Source organism: Astatotilapia calliptera, chromosome 13 (assembly GCF_900246225.1).
Source record: "Astatotilapia calliptera chromosome 13, fAstCal1.2, whole genome shotgun sequence".
Lineage (NCBI taxonomy): Eukaryota > Metazoa > Chordata > Actinopteri > Cichliformes > Cichlidae > Astatotilapia > Astatotilapia calliptera.
In genome coordinates, this window is record NC_039314.1 from 31976840 (window position 1) to 31988765 (window position 11926).

Here is an 11926-nt window from a genome sequence, read left to right on the forward strand (position 1 = left end):
TAAAGCTATCTGTTATATTGTTAAAGCAATGCTCATACTGCAGATTATATTATGCTGGTAAAATACTTTTTGTTTATCCCCACAATCCCCCTTTCGACCTCTGACACCCCAGAGGTCGATACATAGGTTGTTGTTCACTCCTCAGTCCACTCGGCTACCTCCAGATCCATCATCGGCATCATGGACATAGGGGCCACCGCCCCAGGGTCCACTGCCTTTACAATCACTTTCTCTACCAACCTTCGTGCACAAGGAATGAGACAACAACCACAGGTCACCAAAATACCCACCAATACAGATAGAGACGACATAACTGACAGAGCAAGCCCCTTCCACTTTCCCCTTTTTTTTTTTTTTTTATTTAAACCACCCCTTTTCAAACTCTCAATTTGTTACCACTCCTTTTTGTAGGCGCGGCGATCTCCTCCTAGGCTGCTCTTCTTTCTTCGGCCTTCCAGGTAGACTACTGGTCGGCCCGTTGCACAGGTGAAGAGGTTTATTCTGCCTCTGTTTCTTGACACCTGCGTTCTTTGAAGACGAATTTTCCTCCACCAAGCTCTCGTGTGCGGGTGCACACTGCGACCAATGGTACCAGGTGTCGCCTTTCCCTTTCAGCTGGACTGCTGTAGCCGTCCGGGCGGTCACCTCATACGGACCAGTCCAGCGGGGCTCCTTCCACTTTCGCTTAATGACCTTCAGCCACACTGCCTTTGCGTCCGGGACCTCTCCGTTCCCCGTGGGTCTCTCACAAGTGACCTGTTTTGTAAAGCTGGACACAAGAGCTTTCAACTCATTAAAATATTCTGCATGCGACCTGTTGCTTGTCCTGGGCTGCTCCACCGGGACCACTGTCCAGGGTGCTGGAAACTGTCTCCCAGTCAGCAGCTCATAAGGGGTGAAACCTGTGGATTGGTTAACAGAACATCTTATGGTCATCAAAGCAATGGGCAGGGCTGCGACCCAATTTAGCCCTGTCTGCGCACAAATTTTAGCCAACTTGTTTTTCAAATTTAGGTTCATCCTCTCTACCTTTCCTTGAGATTGAGGATGATAGACCGTCCCGAACTTATGTTGCACTCCCAACATCCTCTCTACCTCTTGCAAATCTTTATTCTTGAAGTGAGTACCATTGTCTGATCTAATTCTCTTGAGAAACCCATGCCTTGGAATGTAATGATTGATTAAGCACTTAATCACACTTTTCGCATCTTCACATTTGGTCGCCCATGCTTCGGGCCATCCAGTCAGAACATCCACACACACCAACAAATACCTCACCCCACCTGGGCCTGTATCAATCATGTCGGTATAATCAATCACGACCTCTTCTCCTGGCCTTTCTGGCATGAGAAACTTACCAGCTTCAGGTTTTACTGCTGGCTTTGGGTTGTGTGCCCCACAAATTAGGCACGTTCTGGCCTTTTCCAGTATCATCCTTCTCAAATCAGGATGCCACCATCGGCACAAATTTCTCTCCATCTGTTTCACTCCCACGTGACCAAGCCCGTGAGCCTCATTCACCTTTTGTTCCGCCATTTTGGCCGTTAAAGCGGGACGCCCATCTGGCCCCCTCCACAAACCGCCATCTTGCCAGGCTCCTTTGTTTTCCCACACCCCCTTTTCCTCTGGGGATGTCTCCTCCTGAGCCTTTCTAACTTCTTCCATGCTGTTAGTGCTAACCTCCTCTTCTGGGGTTACCTGCACCAGTTGTCTCTGTCCTTTGTAGCCCGCTGCTTCCTTTGCGGCTTCGTCAGCTTTCTGATTTCCTCTTGCCACCATACTGTCTGCTTGTGAGTGGCCTTTGCATTTTATAATACTTACCTCGTCTGGGTCCTCCAGGGCCTTTTCCAGTTCCTCCATTTCCTTTTTGTGACAGATGGGTGCATTAGTGGCCGTCCTGAACCCGGCTCTCTTCCACTGAGCCAGTTCCACATGAGCTGCTCCAAACGCATATGCTGAGTCAGTGTAGATGTTCACTCTCATGTTTTTAGCCAACCTCAGGGCTCGAATTAGGGCTATCACTTCAGCTCTCTGGGCCGACTGTTGTCCCTCAATTTTTCCTGCTTCTTTCACCTGAAACTCAGTTCCTACTCTACAGACTACTGCATAGCCCGCTTTCAATCCTTCTTCATCTCTGTGGCAGCATCCATCTGTGAACCAATCCTCAGCTCCGTATATGGGCTCTGCCTTCAGGTCTTCCCTGATTTTTCCTTCAACCTGGGCTTTCTTAATACAGTCATGTGGTTCTCCTGACCCCATTAGGTCTGCCATATTTATTCCTTCATGTGTGAATATCAAATTTGGCGCCTCTAAAATTTTGCTCAACCTTTGTTGCGTCAGTGGAGTCATTGTGAATGCCTGTGAGTTCACATAGGCCACTACACTGTGTGTAGTAAGCACTTTCAGTGGGTGTTCCCTCACTATATGTGCTGTTTTCTGAATTATCTTTGCTACTCCTGCTGCGTGTTGTGTGCATGTGGGATGCCTTGCTTCTGTTGAATTTAATCTTATGCTGACATACATAAGTACATCCCTACCTCCCCCTTTTTTCTGAAACAACACACCATTCACAACTCCCTTTGTTTCTGAAACATCAAGGTAAAATGCCTCATCATAGTTAGGTGTGGCCAGATCTGTGGCTCTTGACAAATCCTGTTTTAGTGAAATGAACGCTGTCTCTGTGTCCGGCGTCCAAGGCAATTCAGCCTTCAGATTTCGAACACCAACTTTCTTGATCATGTCCCTTAAAGGGGCCGTTTTACCCGCATAGTTCGGAATGAACTGCCTGCTGTAACCTGTCAAGCCAAGAAAGGAAAGCAACTCCTTCACAGTTCTTGGTTTTGGATGTGTCAGAATTTGGTCTCTGTGTGTGTTCATTAGCCCCACTGATCTGTGTGCGATCACCCGGCCCAGGAATGTTACCTCTGGCCGGACCAACTGCAGTTTTTCTTTGCTCACTTTGAAGCCACACTCCGCCAATCTGTTCAACACCACGAGCGATGCTGCCGTACAGGCCGCTGCTGACGGGGCTGCAATAAGAAGATCATCAACATACTGTATTAATGTACAGCCCCCTGGCAGTTGACATGGGGACAATGCCTCTTTCAACACCTGATTAAAAATTCCTGGTGAGAGTGCAAAGCCTTGTGGTAGGCGTGTGTACCTAAATTTGCGGCCTCTGTATGTGAATGAGAAAATGTCTCTGAGTGACTCGTGCAGTGGGAGACAAAAGAATGCATTCGCTAGGTCAATACATGTGAACCACTTTTGGTCCCCAGTAATTTCGGTCAGAGCCGTGTAGGGATTTGGTACAGGCACAGTGTCAGTCCTCAGCATGGCATTTATTGCTCTCAAATCATGTGCCATACGGTACTTCCCTGTCCCATGTTTTTCCACTGGCAAAATAGGTGTGTTCCAAAATGACCATGAGGGCTCAAGCACTCCTGCCTTCCACAGTCCTTCAATGGTTTCAGCTATACCTTCTTCTGCTTCAGTTTTGTGCTTATATTGTGGTCTGTTAATTGGTATGTCAGACTTCAGCTGGAACAGGACAGGCGAACAGTTAGCTAGACCTACATCTGTGGGCCCTGCGGACCACAAAGTACCAGGCAATTTTGAGAGCTCAGCTACTGCATCAGGATGATCCATTCTTTCCCTGCCATGTATTCTGGAGATTTCTTTATGTTCTAAGATCACTGCATCGTTGGACAAACAAGTTATGCGATATATTTTACATTTTGGTGCATACCAGACATTTGGAATTTGGGTGCTTTGCCAGCATGCGTTGTCCAGCGCCCGCTTGACCATTGGTCCCAGATCTCTTGGCCCATGACCCTCGTGGACCGCCAATGTAATGTGAGGGGCTGAATCCTCTCCCACATTGTACCAAGGCAGTTGTTCATCAGTAAATTTCACAGCCGCGGCCACACCTTCTGGTCCAACATAAATGTTATGTGTTTGCACATTCCACGTCTGTCCCTCAAGATCAGACTGGAACTGTTCCCGATAGATATCGTTATCTTCCCTATCATAAAAGAGTGTAACGTGGAAAGGATCTCGCGGTGGGGAATAGACGGCCAGGCTCATTATCCAGGGTTTCCACAGCTGATAATGTCTCAGAATGCCTTCTTCCACTAGCCTCCCCCAGTAGATTTCGGCAGTGGGTTGTTCAGAGTTCTGGACTAAATATTGAGTCTTTGAAGGTGATCCCAGGCACGGGAATTCTTTTCCTCCAGGCAGAGTAACAATCAGTCCATCTGGTGAGCACATGATTGTGGCTCCCAGTTTCACAAGCAGGTCCCTGCCCATGAGATTTGCAGGCACCTGTGAGGACACCACATATTGGTGTTTCAAAGTCTGTTTTCCCAGCTGTGTCAATGCTGGATCTGTCAATGGCAGTGTCATCGGAATCCCGGAAAAGCCTACCACATTAACTGTGTGACAGGAGAGTGTTGCACTGTCTGGTGTGTCTTTCAATGTTGAGTATGTTGCTCCAGTATCCACCAGGAAGGGCAATTCAGTGCCTTCCACGGTCATCGACAGCATGGGTTCTGCCGCCCCCACGCTGTTCAGTTTCTCCGGGCTCCGTCAGTATTGCTCCCTCTCCCAGCCCCAGTCAGCTACTGGGTACTGGGCGGCTGGTGCTGCATTCGGGTTTGGAGCTTGATATGCTCCCCTGTAAGCAGCTCTTTGTCTTGGGCCTCCTCGTGCCTGGGATTGATAGCCTCGCCTCTGATAATTTCGCTGCGATTCAGGGCATTCTCGGGACCAGTGTCCTTCTGCTCCACAGCTGTAACAGGCAGTCCAAGACACATTGTTAGGATTCCCTGGATTCCGAGCCCTTTGTCCTCCCCCCACGGATCCACCACGCCCTCTCTGCGGTCCACCGGTCCCCCAATTCCCTACGGGTTGACGCTGCCTTGGTGCATTGGCGGGCCAACGGTCATCAGGGTAGAGACCCGGATCCTGATCTGGCCAGTCAGGCACAGGATCGGGCTGAGACCTTGCCACCATTATTTTCCTTGCGCTCTCTTTATCCTCTTTCTTTCTGTCACCTGCCTTGTTTCTCGCCTCTGTCAGCTGTATCTTTACCAGCTGCGCCTGTGCCTCCTCCAACTCTTTCTTTTGTTTGTTTGCCAAATCCTGTTCCTGCTGAAGTCTGTGGGTCACATGTCTCTCCCACTGCACCGAGTCTGCAACGGCAAAATCTGGGTTCTTTTCCAAATCAACTGCAACCTGATTGGGCAGCCCTGCCAGCACCGCCGAACGAAACCACGCTCTACTTTCACCCTCCTTCCCCGGATGTATTCCTGTTTCTAACAACCATTGTTCCTTTGCTTTAGCTAAAAACTCTCTGGGTGTGTTTTTGGGATCCCAAATAATTTTTGGAATGGCTCCAGAGTTAGGAGTTGGGTACTTCTCCCGGACTGCATCTGCTAAGTCATTCTGCACCTCATGGTATTGTAGGTCATTTGCATATCTGGTTGTTTGAGCTATCTGCTCTACATCTGCTAACCCACCACCCAGCATACAACGTCCGGCCAAAGCGCGAAAATCGCCCAGCGCTAATTCTTCTCCTTCGGTCAGCGCGCCCAGCCTTCTCAACCAGCTAGCTCCTCCCTCAGTTATTGGTGGAAGTTGTTTAACCAATGCTTCCAAATCTCTCACCTTATAGGCGCGATAAACTGGTTCGTTCTTTGGACCTGCTATTAGAGGCAGATTTAAACCAGGGTCAGGAGCTCCTTGTTCAAAACTCACTTTTCTACTCTTCCTCGACTTTCCTTTTCCCTTTGAGCTCCTAAATATGGGCTGTCTCTGTGCTTGGTCTCTCTTCACACTTCTTTTCCTCAAAATTAGGCTTGTACTTGGTTGGGGCTCAGGTCCTCCATCTTCGTCCTCCTTATCGTCCTCTTCTTCTGATGACGTCGCACGGTCTTCATTCTCCTCTTCTGGCCCTCCCTGCATTACTCTCTGCTTTATAACCTCCAATGCTGTTAATGCCTCTATTAACGCACGTGGGGGCTCATGCATTTGTCCATACACTTCTCCTTCCCAATGTTCTCCCTTGGTTATCACTCCTTGTGGTATTTTGTCCTTCATTCTAGGGGTCCTTTTGGCCTCCCCGTCCTGCTTTGGCTGTTCCACTGTAGACACTTCGGCCCGTATGATGTTTCCACTATCCACCGAACTGGGAGGCGAGGTCGAGCCTTCATCTGCAGCTGAGGCTATCATTCTCCCTCCCATATCTTGGGACTGACATTCCACTGCCCTTATCCCTTCTTCGGGGATATTCAGGGGAGTAGTAGTATATTCAACATCTGCTATTCCGCCAAGGACAACTCCAGTCTGTCCATCAGGACCACGAACTTGTCCCCCTCCAAGGGTCATTACAGGCATGACATATGGTGGTGGTGGTGCACAACGTGCCAAATCAGCCCAAGGATATAATTTCGGTGTGTAATACCTGTTAGCCTCTTCTACCTTCGGAGTCAAGTCCTTCACTTGGTCCTCTAGCTTTTTATTTTCCTCCTTCAGATGTTTCAAAGACTCCATTATACTCACCATGTCTCCTGATTTTCCTGTGTCATCCTCCTCCTCAGTCATCCAGGAAGAGGCTGCCCTCCACAGGAGCAGCCACTTACAGCACCTGGCATGAGTTTCTTTTAGGTCCTTAATTTCTCCTCTGGCTTTCCTGTTCACTGAATGTCCCTTGGACTCCTCTTCAAATTGTTTCAATTTCTGTTCACATCTCTCTCCCTCAGTTTTTAACACCAGGCTCAGAGCTATTTTATCACCCAGCCCTTTCTGTTGAGATGTAATAAGTTTGCTTACCTCAACCTCCATCGCTTGGCACTCTTTCTCTGCTGCTTTTAATGCTCCAGGTGAAGCCAAACGAATAGCTTTCTTAAGCTGTTCAAGCTGATCCTTCAGAGGTTTGCATCCCCTTTTCCCACTAGGTGTCGCACCCGAGCTGTCAGCCATTCTCTGAAACACAGACTTACCTCTTCCAATGGCGTTGGTCGACTCCACCTTCTTGGTCTAGGTCACCCAGACACGCTTAACTTTCGGTTTCAGTCTTCGTCTCGCTGTTCTCGCAACCACTGGCTCCTCTTCCCCTGCTCGGTGATACACAAAGTTTAACCCAGCACTTTAGACGCTGTCCTCGCGTTCTCAAGCGTTGACACTCAATCAAAATTATTCGCCCTCAAAGTGTTAATATATGACACCAGCAACCCTTATGCGCAACGCGCTCACCTCCGTATACTTACCTCTCCAATAGTTCCTCGGATTAGTGTTTTTTCATTTATTTTAAACCCATTAACGGCGCTGCGCGTCCCTTATATACTTTACAGCAACACACCCTCAAGGGTCCCTCAACTTGTCCCGTACTAATAAGTCTAAAACCAAGAAATCACCTCCAAATGATCCCCTACAATTGAAATTTCAGTGTGGAATGACGCAGAGATTAACATTTCCTTATTTATTCACTATATGTAACCTGAATTTTCTCTCTCTCTTCAAATAACAAAGGTTATCTTTACAATTTGTTATTGAACTACTAATTAAGTTGCTTTTTATGGTGTCAGTGATAAACTGCCCCTAAAAAGTCCACTTTATTGCGTGCTCATTGAGTTACTCCTATCAAAACTATTTAACAAGTTCAATTTACACATACTCATTAATTTGTCACGCTTATTAGTGGCTCATGGTTGCTTAAAGCCTATGTCTGACTTGACCACAGAGTTAGAGCATCATTCAATCCTCTCAGGATGACCACTCCACTTACTCTGCATCCAGTCAGCTCATGAATTAACAACCCTTGCAGACTGTAACCCTTTTATTTTTTGTTTATGCCTTCAAATCCACCTTAAATCTTCTTTACCTAAACGTTGGTTTTAAACACAAACAATTCTTATATTCTATTTTGAAACGCTGTCACCATTCATATATTTACAATGTTGTTATTTACTAAGCCAGCATTTTAATTGCAGACATTTATCCACATTTGCAAACAATAGTTATAGAGCTGAATGACACACAAAACCGAAAGCATAGTCCTCTCATGCGCTCTGCATCAGCTGCCTCATTTGCATGCACACACACTCTTCATCTAAGAATAGCAGCAGGCAGTCAGTGCATTGCTGACTCGACCCACAGAGATCTTTTTTAATACAGAGACGTCTTATATTTACAACTGCACAGATTTTAAACCTTTTAACACCTATCGAATTTCGACAAATTTAACATAACCGTTTTTTGCGATCAATTAACCAGTATCAAGACTTTAACTGTTTCTGGCCTCATTTCTAAAATCCCTAACTCAATTTAAAAGCGTCAACCAACCCAAACTTTGCCTCAAGCTCTATTTTTGGCATTTCACAGCCAAGGCTTACCCCAAAGTGTTAAGTTAAAGTTACACGCCCGAAGACCACTTCTGCTGGCCAAAAAAGCGCAGATACCGTTGCAAACGGTAAGGAGACTCTAACTCCTAGCTTAATTCCGGGATGCCCTGTACCCCACAGCTAAACCACACTGAACTAACCCTCTTCGCCGAGAGGTCAATGTCGCGCGTCCACGACAAGGAGGGAGCGTAACCTCCGGGCTCTGCGCTTCCTAGCAGACTCGAACTGCCGTTCTAGAATAATTTATAATATTTTGAAACAACAATCAACACCCGAAACAAGTGTATAACTGAAGTAGGTGCAACCTAGTGGTCAAATCGAGACTCCAACTCACAAAATGACCGCTCAGGTCCACTCTTATGACCAAATTTGGACTCTAACCAACACAATAACCAATTCCCTACCAAACTACTTGAGACTCTAACTCAATTTCTTTGGGACTTCAACCCAATATTTAAACTTTTTCCTGGCAGACTCAAACTGCTTTAGCAGACTTTACTGCTTTCATTTCTTCTTAGCAGAACTCTAACTGTTTCAACTCATGAAATTTTCATCAAAATCAAAACAGACATCCACCAGTAATTTCAGTGAGTAGACTTAAATTTTATCATGTCCAATTTGGCACACTTTGGAAATAATTCAACAGGTAGTGCCTTACCTTTTGGATAAGCCGGCTTATGCCCACTCACTTCGGCCACTGGACTTCATGTCTGCCCGTCTGACCACCTCGGACCACCGCTCACACCTCCACTTTTTTCCCTTACTCAACCACCGGACGAAGCCCCCAGATGTTAAGATTCAAGAATTGAGAAAGGGTACAAGAGGTGATCGAAAAATAACCACACTGGTCCGGCCGGGTGAAGTCAAACGAAGATTTTAATTCACATGTGGGAAGATCACTGAACACAGCAATTGATCTTCAACTTACTAAAGCACAAACAATTATTTTATAACATCAGGGTTTATTTACTGACGCCCCTTCATGCGTCACAGATACATTTTATACATAGATCAGATCAACATCATCATGACTTTTTACCTAGAAAATCATCTTCTATTTTCATGGCTAGCCCTTCCTGTCTACCTTTCAGTTCTTGTCTTGTTCCTCTTTCTTGCCGAGACACCAAGAAACGGTTCCTCTTTTACCAAGACAATTTTGCAGTTACAGCCAAACATATCTAACCTCTTCCTCTAAATAAATCTAATTTAAAGTGTGTGTGTGTGTGTGTGTGTTGACCTCACATGCTCTTTGTGTCACCTCTTCACCTACTGTCTGTGTCTCGTCCTCAAATGCTCTTTCTCAATTCACCTGTTGCACTTCTGACCTTTTACCAGACCAGAAGCTCACTAAGACTATGTGTATGTCTTCTACTAAATAAATGTTTTAACCAAGAACCTCTACTAAAACCTTAATACAAGAATATGAACATATAAAAGATAATAAAATAAACTGATATAAGTGTTTTGTAAGCATGTATTGCAATTCCTTCTATGTTCTAGTTTTCCCTCAGCATGTATCACCTGAACAGTCACGTCAGTGAAGCTTACGACCTTTAAAGAACCTGAACATCAACTCAAATAAGCACAGATATGCAATATGTATAAAATAATTATAACTGCCCCTGAAATACAAAGTTAACATCATCATAAACATCTTAAGGCCATCTTAAAGCTATCTGTTATATTGTTAAAGCAATGCTCATACTGCAGATTATATTATGCTGGTAAAATACTTTTTGTTTATCCCCACAGGCTGCAAAGGCGTTTTTATAGCATTTCAAACCCTCTTTAGTGTTTGTGTGTGTTTCGTTAACTACAGCACCAGAGGGCTCATCAGGACCCTGTAGCCCTTAACCACACTTTCCATGAAGTAGTTACAGCGGGCGCCTCAGCCCCCAGGGATCTGCTGGCCCTTCAGAGACACTGCCTTAATCCTGGGGCATATGCTATCCACCTGGACCGCTGGCTGCAACATTACCAAGCCAGCCAGGTAACACACACTGCAGCTGCTAACATGCGCATTCAGTGGCTGCTGCGAATACATTGGAAGATGGTTGTAGTTCTCTCAGGCGTTGCTGACACTCTTTCTCTATAATTAGCTACACATTGTTGATGGGGCGCTGCTGCGGTCCAACCCAGTACTGGTGATGGAGGGAATACAGAGATTCCTTGGTGTCACCCCCATCTTCAACTACACCCAGGCTTTAATGTTCGTAACACTCCTACACATGTATAAAAGTCACTTTCTTTTCTGACTTGCCTTACACAGAAGCATGTAAAAATGTATAGCCTATGTGGGGTGTGTTTGCTGTGGCGTCAAAAAACATGCGTTGTCTTTGCAGGTATGATGACAGCAAAGGTTTCTGGTGTCAGCGAGTGGAGGGCGGTCGAGCCAAATGTCTGGGAAAGAGTAAAGGCAGGAAGTACCCGGAGTTGAGTTCTGAGGTACGCGTGCGCTGTGATTGCTTCACCTACTCGTTTTCTGATGAGCACAAGCTCTTTGGGGGGGATGAATCTTGCGTACCATAACCTCTTTTTAAATTTTAGGCTTTAAGCTGTGTAAGTAGCAAAAGCAATCCGTTAAAAGCTGACCTTTGGAAGAGCAAAAACCGAACTGAGCAAAACCATTAGCCTCCAATCTTGCTTTTTTCTTGTTGCTTACAAACCCATGTGTCTGTGACGGCACCTGTTACGGTCTTTTCTCTCATGTGTTCAGAGATGCTCTTCAGCATGTTTTGGTTATAGCGATTGGTTATTTGAGTCACAGCTGAAAGCAGTCTGACAATTCTCCACTGACATCAGTAGTCTGCTATCTGTGTGAACAACTTCAAACCTGTCAATAAACCTATTTCAGGTCTCCAGCACAACAGAGTGTAAATAGGTATCGACATACATGAAATCTACACACTCCTTTTAGAGTAACATAAACACTACTTTAGGAAATGACACAGCCACAGAAATGAATTAAAAAGAAGTTCCTCTATTGTTGAACACCAACCTGACATCACAACAAAGTGTGTAATATTGGCACGCCAGTCCACCATGTCTGTTTCATGCTTGCAACAACAACACTTGAGAAAACTTGCTGTGAATCTCACCCCTGTGTGTGTGTGTGTGTGTGTGTGTGTGTGTGTGCGTGCGTGCGTGCGTGCCTGTGTGCATTTTCTTGCAGTCGCGTGCCTTTCTAGCAGAGTATTACCATGAGCACAACATGGATCTCCTGCGTTTGTTGAGCCGGTTGGGTCAGCCGTTGCCATCCTGGCTCCGCCAAGAACTCCAGAGCACCAGCTGGAGCTGAGGCTCAGACACACTGCAGAAAAGCTTGGACTAGAGTCTGTGGTCGAGTCAACATTTGGCTCCGGACGAGACTGGACTACCTGATCTGGAATCGGCAGCAACACACACTATCAAAGTTACAATGCTTGAGCAGATGTTAAGAGTGCCTGTGCTCCGTGAAAAAAGACCGTACAATCTGATCTTAATGTTTTGGTCACTGCTTGAGACGATTCCAGCAGACCGCCTCC

General features: G+C 46.1%; 1 protein-coding gene across 2 annotated transcripts in view; it reads left to right on the forward strand.

Annotated features, from left to right (window-relative positions):
* Positions 1–11926, forward strand: part of ndst2a (N-deacetylase/N-sulfotransferase (heparan glucosaminyl) 2a) — a 64556-nt gene that overhangs the window by 50942 nt on the left and 1688 nt on the right. Inside the window, exons 12-15 of one of the 2 annotated variants that reach the window (XM_026191234.1) lie at positions 10222–10392; positions 10502–10611; positions 10745–10847; positions 11575–11926. The exon at positions 11575–11926 is cut by the window's right edge and continues 1688 nt beyond it. In XM_026191234.1, coding sequence (XP_026047019.1) covers positions 10222–10392; positions 10502–10611; positions 10745–10847; positions 11575–11700 — 510 coding nt within the window. In that variant the 3' untranslated portion in view covers positions 11701–11926. Of the gene's footprint in view, positions 1–10194; positions 10393–10501; positions 10612–10744; positions 10848–11574 lie in introns of those variants that run through there. The other variant, XM_026191235.1, reaches the window with a different exon arrangement.